The 18,788-nt window shown below is 35.6% G+C and overlaps 3 protein-coding genes across 3 annotated transcripts; all 3 read left to right on the forward strand.

Annotated features, from left to right (window-relative positions):
• The first annotated feature begins 767 nt into the window (after positions 1 to 767).
• Positions 768 to 1,979, forward strand: LOC110737462. The gene is made up of 2 exons (XM_021917821.1): positions 768 to 804; positions 901 to 1,979. Exons 1-2 carry the CDS (start codon positions 768 to 770, stop codon positions 1,977 to 1,979), a joined length of 1,116 nt encoding a protein of 371 aa, XP_021773513.1.
• Positions 1,980 to 6,420: 4,441 nt separating this feature from the next.
• Positions 6,421 to 11,596, forward strand: LOC110737386 (protein SIEVE ELEMENT OCCLUSION B-like). Its single transcript, XM_021917740.1, has 6 exons — positions 6,421 to 6,701; positions 6,802 to 6,876; positions 9,273 to 9,718; positions 9,816 to 9,904; positions 10,000 to 10,661; positions 10,762 to 11,596. The coding sequence occupies exons 1-5, from the start codon at positions 6,519 to 6,521 to the stop codon at positions 10,461 to 10,463; spliced, it is 1,257 nt and encodes a 418-aa protein (XP_021773432.1). The 5' UTR covers positions 6,421 to 6,518; the 3' UTR covers positions 10,464 to 10,661; positions 10,762 to 11,596.
• Positions 10,482 to 11,448, forward strand: LOC110737463 (protein SIEVE ELEMENT OCCLUSION B-like). Its single transcript, XM_021917823.1, has 2 exons — positions 10,482 to 10,661; positions 10,762 to 11,448. The coding sequence occupies exons 1-2, from the start codon at positions 10,482 to 10,484 to the stop codon at positions 11,446 to 11,448; spliced, it is 867 nt and encodes a 288-aa protein (XP_021773515.1).
• Positions 11,597 to 18,788: the final 7,192 nt, after the last annotated feature.

The raw sequence follows: 18,788 nt of genomic DNA on the forward strand, positions 1-18,788 counted from the left end.
CTTTTCATCTTCTAAACACTTACTGACTTAATCATCGGAGTGGTTATCCCTTGATTCACCCCGCGGCTAGCTAATCTCTTTTATGTGTGTAGGTTCTCATATGGCTGATAGGAGCAAAGCGGGTTATATACTCGAGCTTTGGATCTTGGAGTTGGGTCATCGGATCTTTGCAGAAACAATTGGCGCTAGGAGAGGAGCTACATAATAGCTTCTATCGCCTAAAGACCCTTACATCTTCCGATTTCAAAAAAAAAATGCCAGAAAATCAGAATACATCGGTAGCTGAAAAAATAATAAACCAAAGAGTAAGAGTAGGGGATAGAATACCTGATCTAGAAATTCAGATTGAAGACGAAACTCATACTCTAGAGGGTAACTAGTTTCATATGCCGCTAACCCTAGAAGGACAGGCTGGGACGGATGCAGATCCTATGGCTGGGTTTACATCAGAAGAACTAGAAACGGCGGCAAGAGTGATGACCGTCATGAGTAGAAAAAGGAAGGAAGCGGGGGCAACCCAAGATGGAGGAGGGGTGCCGATTATAACTCATGACAGTCAGTTCAACCAGGCTGGAGGTTCACAAAGACGCCGACATGAAAGGTCACCGATAAGATCACAGCAGACTCCCAGAGAATCAGAAGTTCAATCCTCAGGTCCAGATGAAAGTACAGGGACTTATCAGCAAGGAGTGGTGCGAACAGTAGTCTAGTTGAGGGCATCGCTGTTTGCGCAGAGTATCCTTGATCAACTAATGGAAAAAATCAAAATGCCGACATGTCGGTATGATGGAAAGGGAGATCCTGGTAGATATATAACCTCATATGAAGGGCATATGATTTTATATACCAATTCTAATGTCGTATGGTGTTAAGTGTTCCTGACTACTCATGTTGGGGCAGCGGCAGATTGGTTCAATAATCTCGGAAATGGAACAATTCATAACTTCCAGCAGTTGGTTGAAATATTTGTGGGACAATATGTCAGTATCAGTGTCCAACAGAGATCCTCAGGGGAGTTGATGGTTATTAGTCAAAAAGAAGATGAGTCTCTAAGGGACTATATAAGGAGATTTAATAATGAAGCGAATACAATCCCAAAGTTACAACAGGAGATAGCAGTCATGGCGCTAATGAATGGTTTGAATGACTCAGAATTTAAAAGGTACTTAACAAGGAAGAATCAGCCAACATTAGCTGAGGCGTTCAACAAAGCTCATGACTATATAAAGAGCGAAGAATTGATGAAAACAAGCAGTCGGGTTAGTTCCACCGATAGGATTCACCTGATGTTGGAAGGAGGATCTTCGGGAAGTGGGAGGCCGAGAAATCCAGCCCTAGAAAGGGGAGGAGGCCGCCAGGAAGTTATAGGAAATAAAGCGCCAATGCGGTATAATTCGTATACACCGCTAAATGCACCAAGGGCTGCAATATATTCTGTAAACCAGAATCGAGAAGGATGGGTAAGACCCATGCCGATGAAAGCAAAAGGAAGGGATACCAAGAAGTATTGTATGTTTCACCGAGATGTGGGGCATTATACTGAAGATTGTGTACAGTTGAAATATAATATTGAAGAATTAATAAGAAGGGGACATCTCGCTCAATACCGGCTGCATTCGGGGGGAAGTCAACCACCATTGTATCGGCAGCCAAAGCGTCAGCAGATAGAAGCCAGGCCAAAGAGGCAAGGGCAAGTAAGCCGACAAGGAGATAGCGGGCAACCACCATCGTCCACTGGAAAAAGAGTTGATGTAATAACCGATGGACCAGTTCACGGAGGAACGATAAGTGGAGCACAGAAGCACCTATCAGAACATCGGCACATTGTTAATGCATTAGATGTTAATGATCGCCCGCGGCCGTCTCAGATCCCAGATGTAATGTTTACAAAAGAAGATGCAAAGGGAATAGTTTTTCCCCATGACGATCCCCTAGTCGTGATAATAAAAATCAACGGGGCCGATGTGAAGAGGAGTTAGTTGATGGGGGAAGTTCAGCAAATGTTTTGTTCATGAAGGCGTTCAATGAGTTGATGATAGGCCGACAATAGCTAATGCAGTGTCTTACCTAGTGGTTGGGTTTAACGGCTCGACAGTAAGGCCAGAAGGGAGTGAAGGGGCCTTTTGCTCTTGAGTATCGGCCCTAGAACGCTTAGAAGTTGGTTCGTCCTTCATTCTTGTTGAAACGGCAGCGACACTACCACCGCTTCTATTACCTAGTGAAGTAAGACACCGATTTCTTCTTACGTTCTCATCATCCATCTCCTATGCTCTTTTTTTAGGATTACGGGTAGGGGCACGTGAACAAAAAGAAGAAAAGGTTTCCAAAGCTGGTCTAGGAGATGGGGGACAGCGGGAAATCACCCTTTTTCCGTCAGATGATAAGCCGAGAGCTTCCTTGTCTAGGTTCTTTGGACCTACATATACCGAGAATCGTTAATAAATACAAAGGCTGATAAGTGTGCAATAAAAATAATATATATATATATATATATATATATATATATATATATATATATATATATATATATATATATATATAAATTAATAGTAGCAAAGTGTAAGCAACTAAAGGACAATAATAATATGTAAGGCTAGTACCATAGGATCAGTCCATCATAGACCAATATACGATAGCGGTGCGTTGCTCGAAATATATTTAACATTTGGCACCCACACTTTGGGAACAACCTGAGTCTTTCCCCAGTCGACATTTACCCTAACGACATCAAAATAATCAAAGGCCTTTTGCTCTTGGGGGCCAAGATCTCTTTTGGCAATATGACCGAAACGAGGATGAGGCCGAAAGAAAGTTTTTCGGATAGGAAAATATTCTGGAACACTCATAAAAAAGAATTTATCTTGCCAGCCTTTGCAGCTTGTCAATTTCGGATTTACAGTAAATTTATGGGAGGCTGTATACAATGACTACCAACCTTCCGATTGTCCATCACGTTTCAAGGTTATTAACCTCCTAAATAAATTCAATGTTAATGGGAAATTTTTAAATAACAAAACCCAGGAAAGTGCAACAACAGCACGAACAGTAGGAGGAGTAACTTGTACCTAGCATACATTCCAAGCCCTAAAAATTTTAGCAATAAAGGGATTAAGGGGAAATCGGAGGCCAAATTCAAAGTGTTTGGCGTAGATAGCAACATGACCATCAGGACAATCAAGAACGGTAGCAGAGGGTGGCGGAAGAGTTAACTCATACCCCTCTGGTAGACGATATAATCTTTTTGCTTTTCGGCAGTAATCCTTTTCCTCGGCAAGTTGTAGCCAACTACCGCTAACACTAGCTTCAGCAACCAAACTGTTAGAAGGCAAAATAAGAGGTTGCCGATAATCAGCCTCATCGGTCTCAGAGTTATACTCCTCGTCCAAGATTTCCTCATTCGTCACTTGAGCCATGTGGTCAATCATCTCAGATCTTTCAGGGATTTCGACATTGTCACCCTGGTTTACCTCTTCTTCGCTATCGTCTTCATCGTTTAATACAGATTTAACAGCAGAATCGTGAACATGAGATTTTGAACCCTTTTCGGACTCAGAGCTTGAAGAACTTATAACCTGTGCCTGCCCATGCCTCTTGTTGGGCTCAGGCCTAGAACTTGGTTCAAACCTAGCACTAGGCTCTGCTGTATCATCTGCAGCCTGAGGCTGATAACCAGTTGACTTAGCTCTTGGCATAGTTGAAGTTTTAATATGAATATTTCCAACACTGGTTCCGTATTGATCAAAATCAGGTTTGTCGGCAAAGCTTCGTAAATGATATCGGACACTCATGGGTTCAATATCAAGAATTTCAATGTCCTCAGGAATATTAGGGTTCGTAGGGCGTCGTGCCCTTTCACAATCTGCCAATACGACCTCCTTTTGCTCTTTCTCTGATAACGGCTGAAAAGGGTCGTCAATATTATCAGATAGAGATGAAGTTCCCCTTTTATTATGGCCGAGATCTTTTCCCAAAGACTGTCTAATAAGACAACGCCTAACAGTACAAAGAGTAGGTTGTTCTTCCTCGACACTACTATTGGACATCTAATAAACCAACTAAGAAACTAAAAAATAGACAGCAGCGAATGTATTCTAAAACATGCAAATTGAAATTGAAATATTTAAAATACATTAAACTACTCGATTACAGCAATAGCGCAAAGAAGAATTGCTTGCGCTTCAACAAAACGACAAGTCCGGCAAAACCCAATTGCTTCCACAAGTTGCGACGATCGAATAAAGATTGCGGTTTTCTCTCAGAAAAATTGCTTTAAAAAAAACTAATTTTTTATGAGAAAAGCGTGAAAATGTGAAGTAAAAAAAATAAGGGGTTAAAAAGGAAGTTGAAAAGGTAACATTTGACATGACACACTGTCAGAAATCCAACGGCCAAAGTAACTTGGGAATTTGAAAAATAATTCGTCGGATTAGCGACACGTGACCTATATTTATATAATTTTCCCGCTCAAAAGTTTAAGTGGCACATATTCAAACATTCAACTGCCAACCCTGTATTTAAAGTAAACCTTGTTTGCTATCAGCAAACAAGGTTACTTTGGGGGAAAAACGGAGATTTTTTCGCTCCCACCCAAATTGTATTTAAAGTAAACCTTGTTTGCTAACGGCAAACAAGGTTAATTGGGGGGAAAATGGAGTTTTTTCGCTCCCACCCAAATTATATTTAAAGTAAACCTTGTTTGCTAACAACAAACAAGGTTACTTGGGGGGAAAAACGGAGTTTTTTCGCTCCCACCCAAATTGTATTTAAAGTAAACCTTGTTTGCTAACGGCAAACAAAGTTACTTTGGGGGAAAACGGAGTTTTTTCGCTCCTACCCAAATTGTATTTAAAGTAAACCTTGTTTGCTAATGGCAAACAAGGTTACTTGGGGGGAAAACGGAGTTTTTTCGCTCCCACCCAAATTGTATTTAAAGTAAACCTTGTTTGCTAACGGCAAATAAGGTTACTTTGGGGGAAAAACGGAGTTTTTTCGCTCCCATCCAAATTGTATTTAAAGTAAATCTTGTTTGCTAACGGCAAACAAGGTTACTTGGGGGAAAACGGAGTTTTTTTCGCTCCCACCCAAATTATATTTAAAGTAAACCGTGTTTGCTAACGGCAAACAAGGTTACTTGGGGGGGAAAACGGAGTTTTTTCGCTCCCACCCAAATTGTATTTAAAGTAAACCTTGTTTGCTAACGGAAAACAAGGTTACTTGGGGAGAAAAACAGAGTTTTTTCGCTCCCACCCAAATTATATTTAAAGTAAACCTTGTTTGCTAATGGCAAACAAGGTAACTTGGGGGGGGGGGGGGAACGGAGTTTTTTCGCACCCACCCAATTTATATATAAAGTATGTCAAGTGAACCTTGTTTGCTAACGGCAAATAAGGTTACTTGGGGGGAAAACCGGAGATTTTTCGCCAATACCTTTCGAATGTTCATTTTCTATCGGTAATAATTTACATACCCATGATATTTACTTTCCACATAAAACACAATATACAAGAAGTCATCCTAAATATTCACGTACACCAATAACAAAAAAAAAATGCTCAACAGAGAGCAAGAAAAAAGTGTAATAAAAATCTTAAAAAACATTTGCAAATATACAATACATCAAAGTGAGAACGTCAATTGTATATTCAACGTACTCACTTGGGGGGCTAGTTGTATGGGTAGATATTTACATTAGACAGATGTTGTATGGTAGGCCGATATTTTACTTGGATCCGGTTCATCAGCTATTCTGGTTCATATCGGCATTTATGGAATGAGTGTGCATATTGGCTTGTCGACGATTGACACGTGTCGTCCTCAAATTTGACACGTGGCGAAAATTACTTTGCATATTACGCAGCCACTTGTCACTTAATCAAGCTATAAATAATGAGGTTTTATCTCATAAGAAAGGTAGCATTTATTACACACTCTCTCTCTTCTTTCTCTCTCTAAATTCTCTCTCTTCTTTTCATCTTCTAAACACTTACTGACTTAATCATCGGAGTGGTTATCCCTGGATTCACCCGGGGCTAGCTAATCTCTTTTCTGTGTGTAGGTTCTCATCTGGCCGATAGGAGCAAAGCGGGTTATATACTCGAGCTTTGGATCTTGGAGTTGGGTCATCGGATCTTTGCAGACACAGTATTATACTATTATTATTCATCACTCCATCTACCATACTGATACTGAATATATTTATTTAAAGCAACATCTTTAATTAATCCCGGACTCCTACAGTGAAATGGTTAAACGTGATTCATCAACGGAATCTAAGTTTTCCATTAAACAATCAAAGATTATATTTTTAAAAATTACAAACTAAACTTTAATAAAAGATACACGTTGCTTTATTCTTTAAAAATGCTATAAAAACGTGAGTATGTAAACTACAAAAACTATACACACAAATACATTCTCAGATTTCTCATTTCTGAACTAACTAAAACTCGAAAGTGTATTGTGTTTATAGGCTTATAGCCACCTTGGCGTAAGCCCCGAATCGAGTACGAGCGACCCCCATGGACGACTATGATAATTTCAGTAGCTTCTATTCGCTATTTGATAATTCTGCTCTCTTCAAACAGATTGAGCAGCTTCACCAACCTGATGCTGATCATATTTACACCATACCTCTGTATAATCTTATTGGGAATATGCTCCGGCTCAGTAATGCTTCCTATACTGTAACACCGGTTTTAGAGGTATCACGTTTATATTATAACTAATTGTTTTTCTAAATTTTGTAGGAATACATCAAATTTGCATGTTTATTACTGATATCTGTTTCTGATCTTCGTATAGGATTATCCGGAGGACCGAGTTTTTGACGACATTAATCGTTTATCTCCATTCATAATTGAAAGGATTTCTGCTGAGGTACCCTTTTTTTTTTTTTTTTTTTTTTTTTTTTTTTTTTATTTTGGGTGGGAAGGGGAGATAATAAACAAAAGTTAGGAGACTTTTTAATATGATTGAACTCTATATTTAAATATGATGATTGAACTCTAAACTACCTTATATATGTAATACAAGCTTTTTTTTTCTTTTTTTTTAAAAACAAAAAATTTATATAGGCAATGTGTGCTAATTTAAGTAATTAACAATTTTTTTTTTTTTTGAAACAAAGTAATTAACATTATTAGTTTAAAACAATATAATAATTAAATATCTAAATTTAATGTGTTAAAATAAAGATACTGATGATTGAATATTAGAAAGTTTAAAGTAAAACAATATTAATACATGCAATTATAGTAATGTGATGTTATTCAATTATCATGGAGTTTATATGTAGTTAGTAGTAATAATTTTAGAAATTGAGTAATTAATATTAAATTTGTAGTCTTGTAGATGAGAAGATTTATCAATAAAGAATGTAATCTTGTTGTAATAAGGAAAATTTTGAATGAACTGATTATAAGATTGATTTGTTAAAATCACTAATTTATACTTCAATAGTACTGTATAATTTTGAAGTATTGATTCAAAATTGTGTTATAGTCTAAGGGGAGGACAAAAATTTTTCTAGGCTGACACCACATAATAGAAGTGAATTCACACTAGGTTACGTACTAGCTCTACACGCGCTTAATTACCTATCTGTGACGACTAAATAAGAAAACATCTAATAATTGTGCTTAATTTAAAATACAAAGCTAGTAGATTGCAAGGGAAAAATCATATAATATAATTACAGCAGAAAAATGGATTTGAGATTAATGTAAAAGATCAAAGTAAGCCGCCTAAAGTTTATACTGTCTTTAATCTTACAAGATTTCTCATATAAAATCGTCATAGATTTTCATTTTTCGGACGAAAGGTTAAAATAAATATATAGTTAATCATGTCTAAACATGTGATAATAATTTTAATTTTATTCATGTGACTTTGGTGATACATTCTCGTTAGATATTGTTAATCATGTCTAAACAATGTCACAATGTGTTGTTTTTTTAATTTTGTCACTTTACTTTATCTTGTTTTCAAAATAATATTTATATTTTGCAACTCAGAGTATTAATTATTTTATCCACTTTTCCAATAGCTTGATTAAAATCTTCTCAAATACTGCACCAACATTATTTTAAATCTAAGCAATTTTTGAAGTTCAAATGTTAGACACTAACATTATGTACATACACTTTATCCTTTCTTCTAATATTTCATCACATCGTAGGGAACAAAGATTTTTTGTTGTGGGAAAAAGAAAGAGAGAGAAGAAAAAAAAATGTGATACATTGCATAAACTAGTAGAGGTTTTGACAATAATAACCACCAACAATTGTTGGTGTTTTTTGTAATAACCACCATCAATTTTTTTATTGAAATTTATCACCTATTTTTTTTCAAATCAATAAGACTTTCCTAACACTTCTTGGTGGGAAATTTTACAATTTTCATAAAATGTAGGTGGTAAAATTTAGTGTTTTGGAAAACCGTGGGTGGTAAATTTTAAAGAATCACCCACAATTGATGGTGGTTATTGTCAAAAAAATCCTAATTTAAAGCTAAGAAACAAGCAAGTGTTTAAAAGTAAGGCTGTTTTGAATATTTGCCATGCAAATGAAGTAGGTATTTGTTTGCCTAAATGGGTATGGTGAAGTATTTGTTTAACATTCTTAAAAGGCAAAGACAAGTGCTAAACTATTAATAGAAGGGAGGAAATTAATATATCCACACAATTAGTTAATGGTGTAGCCACTTTGCATAAAAGTTTAATTTCTAATTAAGCAACTTGGGTTACGCAATGATCTGATGGGTTACTTTGTGATTGAGGGGTTATTTGTAATGGCGAAATGAAATTACTTTTATAAACAAGTGGAATTAATTCGTTCATTTAATTGCCCCACTTTAATTTAGTTAAAGAAATTTGCTATCATAAAACATTTTTATATCGTGGTCAGTTGATCAAAGGTGACATTTTTCTTGAACTACTAAGGGTGGTTTGGTTGGATTTGGAATGGAGTTAGAATCCATTCCATCCAGTTTTTAATTTGGTTGAGTTTATTAGTAATGGAATCTCATATTCAAAAGACTCTAACTCTATCCCATACATGGATTCCCAATTCATTCTATTAATGAAGAATACAACCCATTCCACATTAACAACTTTAAACTAGTATCGGTTTTAGAATCAACACCTTTCTAGTATGAAATATAATGAACCAAACACCCTCGTATTATATAGAAACATCCTGATTTAAAGACATACATACACAATATGTCAATATGTCGACTGTTTTCTGAATACAACACCTAAAAAACTGGCGCAGATTCAGTTAAATAGCGAGGTCAGTAACAGCAGCGTACACGATACAACCCTCAAAGTGTTGAAGATTTTGCATAACTTTTCTTGGGATGTCAAGGTGGTGATCGCAGTCGCAGCAGCTGCTTTGATTTGTGGATCCTCATGGCTCCGCGATCAACTTAAAGATTCAAACTCCCTTGCAATTGCACTGACACAATTCAGGGAACAGCTAAGGGTGGATGAAGGCGCTGACAAAAACCAGTTTGATGCTAATGTTAAATTATTAACCGAAGCATTAGAAGCCACCAAGTGCATTCTTGATTTTGGAGAGCTAGCAAATATAACTAATATCCAAGATCCTGATGCCGAGAAAGAGGTCAAGGATGTAATGAGGGATTTTCCTATAGCTGCTTATTTGGTAATAAGAAGTGCGGTTCTTGCTGTAGCACATACGGCAAACATGTCATATGAGTAAGTAAACTCACTATGCAGTTATACGATGTGTAATGGAAGAATATAATCAAGAATATGAGACTTTCTCATAGATTTTTTCTTTTGTTTTTGCCAGTTTAATATCAGCCACAGCTCAATTGAAAAAGCTTGAAGAGATCAGCTTTATGCTCAAGACAGGAAATTCTAAATTGGAAAAGCTTAGAAGTGAGATTTCTATCACATTTATAATTTGTTATCCCGGAGTAATACCTAAAAATATATATATTTAGCTCTAGTGACATGCATTGTTTTCTTTACAGAGGACGCAAAGCTAATTGAAGAATATAATGAGATCAAGAAAATCATCAAAATGTCGCATTTGGACAACATGAAAATCCTCAAGACCTTGATCGATAAAATAAATGATCGTCCACTATATGACGGTCGCGTAGAAAAACCTGATGAAACGAAAATGGATTGTGCTCGAAGCTTCAGTCTGGAATTCCGGGATGTAGAGATTTTGAGGGGTAAAACTGTGCTATTACTCCTATCCCGCCTTGATATCACTCCTGCAGAGCTGCGCATTCTCAAGGAAAGTTACGGAGAATCGAAAGCCCTCGAATATGAGATTGTCTGGATCCCTGTCGTTGGCACACAAAACCCAGATGAATGGGATATTATGAATCAGAAGTTTCGAAAATTAAGAGACTCAATGCCCTGGTACTCTATTCATGATTTTACAGTGACCGGAGATGCACTCATCAAGTTCTTTAAAGATGATTGAAACTTTCATGGTAAGCCTATGGTTGTAGTGCTAGATCCTCGGGGAAAAATTGTGAACTCAAATGCTATCCATATGATGTGGATCTGGAAAAATCAAGCTTTCCCGTTTAATTGCGCAAGGGAGGAGGTGCTTTGGGAGCAGGAAACATGGAGTCTTGAACTGCTTGTTGATGCTATTGATCAAAATATTCTGCAATGGGTATTTTTCGTTCACTATTTTACAAAACTTTATGAAAATTTTAGATTCTCTCAAGTAAGATTGCATAACTGATCCTCATCGATTGAATGTTGCTTATCAGATCAGAGAAGAAAAGTACATTCTCTTGTATGGAGGCGACGACCTGGAATGGATCAGACAATTCACTAATGAGGCACGAGCTGTAGCGCGAACCCTGCGAATTCCTCTTGAAATGGTCTATGTTGGCGGGAGCCATAACAAGGAGAACGTGCAGAGGATTTGTGATTCTATAATAATGGAGCAGCTGAGCCACTGCTGGCAAGAACAGGACTCTGTTTGGTATTTCTGGACAAGAATCGAGAGCATGATCTACTCAAAAATCCAACTAGGTAACCTTTATGACCATGCTGATACCATATGGCAAGAGATACAAAAGCTCCATAGTCATGACAAATCACACAGCGGATGGGTAGTGCTAGCCAAAGGCTCGAGAATTGTTGTCCACGGCCAAAATAAGGTGGCCATGAATACCCTTCAAGAGTTGGAGGAGTGGAAGAAACTAGCTATAACAGACGGATTTGATGTGGGGTTCGGAAATCATTACATGAAGCTTCATATGGAGGAATATCCATGTCATAGGATTCAGTTTCCCTCTGGTATGAGAATTCCAAGAAGTATGCCATGCCCTGATTGTTCTCGCCCTATGCATATAAATAAATCTTTCCTCTGCTGCCATGAAGATCACATTGCTGAAGCTGCCGATGTTCTCGCTGCTGCAACTGATCAGGTTGATCAATATGAGGCCTAAATATATAAAATATTTAAGGGATTTTTAACTTTTCTTAAATTTATATACTACGTGTGAGCATTACTATAATAAATCCCTTAGAGGAGATGTGATACATTTGCATTGATATATATATATATCATGTTATTGCAAGTGGGTTAGTTCAATCGTGTACTTGAATTTCATGTGTTAATTTAAGGCATTCTTCATTTTAATATTACTCTCCTTGTCTTAAATTATTTTTTACACAATAATTCTTATTTTTCATTTATCAATTAATATTCACAAGTCACAATAAATATTATTTTAATGCCGAAAAGTGAAATTATGATTGATATATGACATTTCTTGGTTAAAAAGTTTTCCACCTATTTTATTTAGGAAAAATTAAATAATCCTTCCTCTGTCCCCTTTTTACATTCCTGCTTTCTTTTTTGGGTATTTCAAAATTATATTCCTACTTTTTTCTTTTTTAGTAAGTAAATTTTTACTAAATATCCCAAATTATCCCTATTTTTCTATTTTCTCACTCTTATTTCCTAATTTTCACTCTTATTTTCATAATCCATGTGCATTAATTTAGATGAATATGATTGGTCATTTTTTTCAACCAACAAATGTTATTGATTTTTTTTCTTTTCAAAGGATTGATGATATGTGTAGCATTATTATATATTATTCTATCTTTATTTTACTCAAAGACATCAATTAATGGCTTGTAATTCCCATTGTACTTTGTTTTATTCCAAGTTCCTTAATTCTTGTGTAATTTTACAAATAGGAATGTAAAAAAGGGACGGAGGGAGTCCTAATTTTGAATTATGCTAGAATAATCTCAACTTAGGGGGCTGATTACTTTTTTTCATGCCCACATTGGTCAACAAAAATCAATGACAATACTTGAAACATGTCGAGTCCTGATTTGTCTAAAAAAACTTTTAAAAAGTAAACATAATGAAGCCACCCTTTCAATTCCCTCACCGCAAGCCAGGCCACCAGTCCACCTTCCCACTCCCAAGCCAGTTGCTCATCCTTGCCGGTCTGCCGCCCCTCCCCCACCTCTAACGTCGCCGTTTTCCCCCTTCCCCAAAACCCCCTTCCATTCCCTCACTCCCAAATACCCCAAATCGCAAATTGCTCGTCCCCTTATAACCACCTCCCCTAATCCCAAAAACCCAAACCATTCCTCCTTCGATCCCACCTCAAAATCCTAGTAGATAGGTTTTTTTATGATGGGGGATAGAGCTATCAAAAGCTGACCCGACCTGAAATACCGACCCTAACCTGACCTATTAACTGACCCTTCTAAACCCAAAAAAATGGTGACCCGAACCCGGCCTAACCGGACTTGAAACCAACCCTAGACCCGAGTTGACCCGAGTATTTGAGACCCGAACCCGAACATTAACCGACCTAGTGACGACCCGACCCGAATCCGACTCGCATTTCAACCCGACTTGTTATTGAATCAATATGTATAGGTTGTTATCTCATGTTGGTATTGGAACGAAAACTGAATCCTAACTCTATTCCTTCAATATTTCACTTTGAATTTTAAGAGGTTAGTTTCACAACATGTTTTTAGGGACGAATTTTAGGGACGAAACATGTTTTCCGCAAATTATTGGCTAGAACTGAACCCGACTCGAACTCGAGAATGATCCGACTTGGAAATTACCCGACTTAATTATAGCCCGCAAATTATTGACTTGAACCGAACCCAACTTGAACCCGAGAATGACCCGAACTGATTATAACCCGTAAGTAATTGACTTGAACCGAACCCGACTTGAACCCGAGAACGACCCTAACTCGTTTAAACCCGTAAAGACCCGAATTTAACCCGACCTATTTTTCACCAAACCCGAATGTAACCCGACCTTTTACTAACCCGACGTAAACCCAACCAAAACCCGATAAGATGTATGACCCGACGTGACCCGACTCAAGCATGACCCAATCCGAACCCGACTCGCATATATTATGACATTAACCCGTATTGACCCGACTCGAGATGACCCGACTCACACTAACCCAACCCGTTTACTCGAATTGACAGCTCTAATGAGGGAGGTGTGTTTGGGGATTTTTGGGAGTGATAGGGGAGGTGATTTTTAAGGGAGTTTTGGGTTTTCTTGGTGGTTGGGATTGTGGGGGAGAGCCGACAAAGGAGAGTCTTAAAAGGTTAACGAGATGAAGGGTGGTGGGTCGAGCCGGAGGAGAAACAAGCGCAGGGGAAGAGATAACTAAGGGCGGGCAGCATCAAGGGGGTGGCAGGTCAGTGGCTGGCGTCAAAGAGGTTTGGCAGGGTGACATTTGGAAAAAAAAAACCATTCAATTGGTCAACGATAATTAAGAATGAAGAAAGTAATCAACCCTAGAGTTGAGATTATTTCAAATTAATCCAAAGTTAAGATTATCAAAAGAAAATAGAACAAAATTGGAATTATTAATATCAAATTTTCCTTTTATTTTTTCCCAAATGTACTTGAAAACCTTTTTTAACCTATGATGTTCTCCTGTGGGCCTAATAAGACTATTTATGGGGTTTGACTTTGTTTTGATCTTGCTGGTTAAAATTATGCTAAAGTTTATTTATATTAGCTAGATATTACTATATTAAAAAAAAAATAGGTTAACTAAAAAGATAATTTTTGAAATTATTATTCAAACAAAATCCAATGAACCAACAAACTTGGTCAAATTACTTATAATAAATAGATACTACCTTTACAGATCATGTGCAACTTTCATACTTGTATACTCTTTGAGAGTTATAATAAAATTTCAAAGTTACACATAATATGTAATGAAGGTAGTTTTTTTTGTTTTGTTTTTTTTTTTTAATATAACCATAGAAAAGAGAGGAAAAATAGAGGAATATCAATTATACAATACACTCGAGAACAAGCCCAGTCAAAACTTGGTTAAAACTTGTTCATTATTAAATAAATGACTTTATTCAAAGAATTTAATATTGTTAAATAAACGAGCTCAACTCAATTAATGACTGTTTGCTCTACTTGTTTAAGTTGGCTAACAACTCGTTTATGTTGTTATTAGATAAGATTTTTCGTTTATCAATTTGTTTTCACTCTTTCAAATGCTCAAATTGTAAAAGGAAAATTTATCAATTGCTTCCATTTAATGTTTGTATTTTGCAAATTGCAGCCAATTAAAAAAATATTGCAAATTGCAACCATCCAAAAGTACTAATGACTTAATGTATGCCATCCAAATCAATTTTTTCCTGAATTTACGTGGTGAAAAATTTTGTGTAAAGGTTTTAGGGGATATTTTTTTATCCGTTTAAGATCCGAATTTAGCTCGGAATTGGCAAACATATATTGTAAGTTATTATTGATTTCAACTAGTTTGTGCTAGTGCATTTAAATATTTAATTGGGTGATAATTTTTTATACTAGATTTATATAGAGTCAAGCAAAAATATTTGAAAATACGGAAATTTAATAATCTGATCCGCAACTGATCCAAAAATTATGGATATCCGATGCAAAAAATTTGAATATTGGATTAGACATCGAATATCCAAATTTTTGATTTCGGATATCTGATATTTAAAAAATATCACTTATTATCATATTGTACTCATTACTAATTTTTTTTAGAAAGTCCTATAGTGCCAAACCCTAATAGGCCTAAGATTAATAGGCTCAAAGTCAAAACAAAGGAAAGTTTTTTTTTATATTTTTTTATATTTTTTTTTGAAAAGTTAAAACAGAGGAAGTTAACCCACTGTACTTAGAGAACTACTTTTCCTTCTAGCTCTAAAACAACAGGAGAAAACCAATATCATCATATTGTGAGAAGAGGATTTGTTGGGGCTTGCAGCAGACTCCAATGGGATCAACTGTAAGTGGCACCAACGTACTTTCACACGATGACACTTGATCGACCATACCTATTGTCAAATATTCTTGCGTCAAATTTGGACTTGTTTAACACTTATCATGTCCTTTTCACTGGAGGGGTGACTAATCTACATCGGTGTATAAACTTCTTGATTTTTAACACTATCCTTCTGCATTGTAGAATTGAGTACTCGGATGTTAATTAAATCCTTCCTAGAGGAGTAGTAGTAGACTAGTAGTGTAGTGTTCATCCCTTAGAAATCGCTCCATACATTGTTGGAGTGAAATGCAAATAGGAATAATCAATACGATTTCGGTTACAAAAATGATAACTTGACCCTGTATGATTTGAGTTTTTTGTTTCTAAAGTTGAATCAAATCAAAATTTCAATTAATAATGTCGGGACTTTAATCTTTATCGATAGGGTCGACTTTACTCGGTAAAATACCCCGTATTTTTATATGTAATTTACTTTAAAAAAGTATTTTGTAAATTATTTAAATAATTCAAAATGAATTATTTATGGCATTTTAATTTTATTTAAAAATTTTGAAAATGCTTTATTTTATTAGTTGAAATATAGTTTTGGACATGTGATTTTGAAAGGAAAATTTTAAAGTTAAAATAAAAAATAAGTTTGAATAGGAAAGGAATTGAAGTATAGGAGGGTAGGTTTCTAGATAAAAAGGGTATAAATATTCAACACATGGGAAATTGAACTTTGCATAGAGTGGAGAATACCCAAAGATAAGTTGTTTTCTCTCTCCTCTTATTTTCAATTTCTCTCTCTTAATTTCTCCTTTCCACCACCACCACCATCATCGGTGGCCGACTGCCATTACCACAGCCAGCGGCCGCCACCCACCAGCACAGCACGGAAACAACAGCAGCTGTGAGGGAGGTGGCGCCGACCACTGTCCCCCTTCTTCTCTTTTTTCAAGCATCATAAAAAAAAAATTATTCTTTTTTTTTAATCCTTCATCTAATTATTAATTATGGGTTTTGTGATGATTTTCATGATGTTTGATTATAAGTATTATGCAAATAAACTTTTAGATTTGATTTTTAATTAAAAAGCCCAAATTGAAAACCCTAGGTTTCTAAATTATTGCATACTAAAGGAATTTGATTATGAGTGGTTTAAATCTTTGATTTGCCCTGGGTGTTATAAATCATATTTACAACAAGTTTTGATGATTTAATAAAGCTGGAAATTTTGTTAGTAAGCCATAATTGAGTTTCTTGAAGGGGTTTTTTTTTATTACCCAATAATTGAGATTAAAGTTAGGGGTTTAAAATTAATTTTCAGATTGTTTTAAATAAATATAAGTGATTTAAGGAGAGTATATATTGCTGGGAATTTGTGTGGAGTAGATTTTAATGTCTCTTTATAATTTTGCATTGAATGAGATTTCCAAGTGAGTGATTTCGTATAGTCGTAGCAATTTTAAGATTGTATTCAAGGTACGTTCGTGTTCTTGGTATTTATTTGATGATGTAGGAACATACTAGGCTTTGAATAATTAATTCCAAATAGTATCATGATAGCCTTTGAATGGAATTTGTTGTTTAGGTTGATGTTGGTGATTGAATTATGAAGCATAAATTAATTGTGATGGATTAGTGATTGGAAATAATTAATCTGTCATGTTGTATATGAACCACACTTTAATTATTGGCATGATATGAAGCATGTTTAGTTAAACTAAATCTTTAATTTGGTTTTGAATATTTTAAAGTAATTTTATTATAATTCAAATAATTTTTATTGTTGCTATAAGCATGAGGAAAGAGCTATATTAATTAAGTGTCTATGCTCACGAGCAATAAATTACATATTGGTGCCTTAGTGCACTTAAGGTGTTTTCAACACCGAGGAATAGGAATTTTGTAGCATTATGCATTTAAGGTATATTTGACGCCGAGATAGATTAAAAAGGGTTCGACAATAAATATTATGTGGTCACTAATTATTGAAAAATTAAATTGATATGTTTAATTGTTTGAATAATTATAATGATTGATTGTGTTATGGTTTGAGAGTCATCACCGAGTTTAATAATATGTAAATAACGTAAAGTGAAAGAGATTACGCACCAAAACTCTTGGAATGTATATACCTTGAGTATGAACATATGGGGGGTTATGGGGTTTTATATTTAACCATAACATCTATTGGGAGTACAGGACGCTATATATTCCTTTTTATTATTATGCGTAGGAATTCCGCCACTTACGAGTAGTACTTTTATACTAGCATGGTTAGCTCCCATGTTATTAACCCTTTATTGGGTTAGGATGGGAGGAAACCCGTACGATGCGTAATCAATGCTAAATGAATAAATTAGTTATTTATGAGGGTTATGTTTTATATTGTATGCTTGTAAACAAGTGAAACAAGGTAAATTGTGTGATGATAGGTGAAAGCATGTTAGTGTGTTTTATTTACACTTGTGTACTCCACATTGCTGATTGTGTGTTGTATGTTTGTTTGACCTTCTCTTTACTTTGGCCCTACGATGACCCATTTCTAATGGAGAGTAGTGGGGACAAGTATAGAGGAGCTTTTTGGTGATGAAGCATATGCATGATGGACATGAGTGAAGAGTGAATCATGCTTAGTTTCAATAAATTATGATGTGGTTTATTTCTTTGATTACTTTTATTATATTATGATTTTTAGACTAACGCGAAGGTTTTCTAGTTTGGCTTGTTTTTAATAAGGGCCTATAATGGTTCCAAGTTGTAGGTTGACTTCGTTTTACATTAATTTGACTTAACTTTCGTTTGGTTTACTTTAATTTTAAAGTTGAATTGTTTAGAATGTTTTTAAAGATAGTCTTTCCTTGTGTCTCTTTAATAGCTGTCTTAGCCATTTTCACGGTGGCGATATATCTTAAAATGCAACCAAGATAAGGGACAATGATAGACAACAACAATTAACCTGTGAAGGATAAACCCCATTTATAATCCATGATATTACTAACTCCATATGGTTCCGAACCACGAAAGGAGGATCGTACGAATTGAGTCATGGAGTCACATTCGCCTGTATTGGCCTCTACTCGATTCTTATTGTGAAAAGTAATTCCTGCGATCTCAAAGGCATCCAAACAAAGATTTAATTTGCTCCAAACTATTATTAGGCTAAATTGGTTGAATATTAATGCAACATATAATTCTAAAATATTGTGATCACTTTATCAAATACAAGATTAAAAAGGAACCTAAACCGGTTGTCTAAATTTGTAACACCCTGTGGACACCTAAAAATGTCTCCCCAAAACCAAACTCGATGATGAACAACCTTTCACCGCCATTATTGGTCGGGTTGAGTATTTAATCTTGGAGTGCTTAAATCCATATTTCCATTTCATAAAACCAACCCAACTCCTATCCCATTTCCCCAAACCATAACTTATTTTCCTCATTTCATGACTTTAAACCTAAAATAATTCATTCGTGTCCTTTAAAATCATTCATTTCGT

The sequence above is a fragment of the Chenopodium quinoa genome, unplaced genomic scaffold (genome assembly GCF_001683475.1).
Source record: "Chenopodium quinoa cultivar QQ74 unplaced genomic scaffold, ASM168347v1, whole genome shotgun sequence".
Lineage (NCBI taxonomy): Eukaryota > Viridiplantae > Streptophyta > Magnoliopsida > Caryophyllales > Amaranthaceae > Chenopodium > Chenopodium quinoa.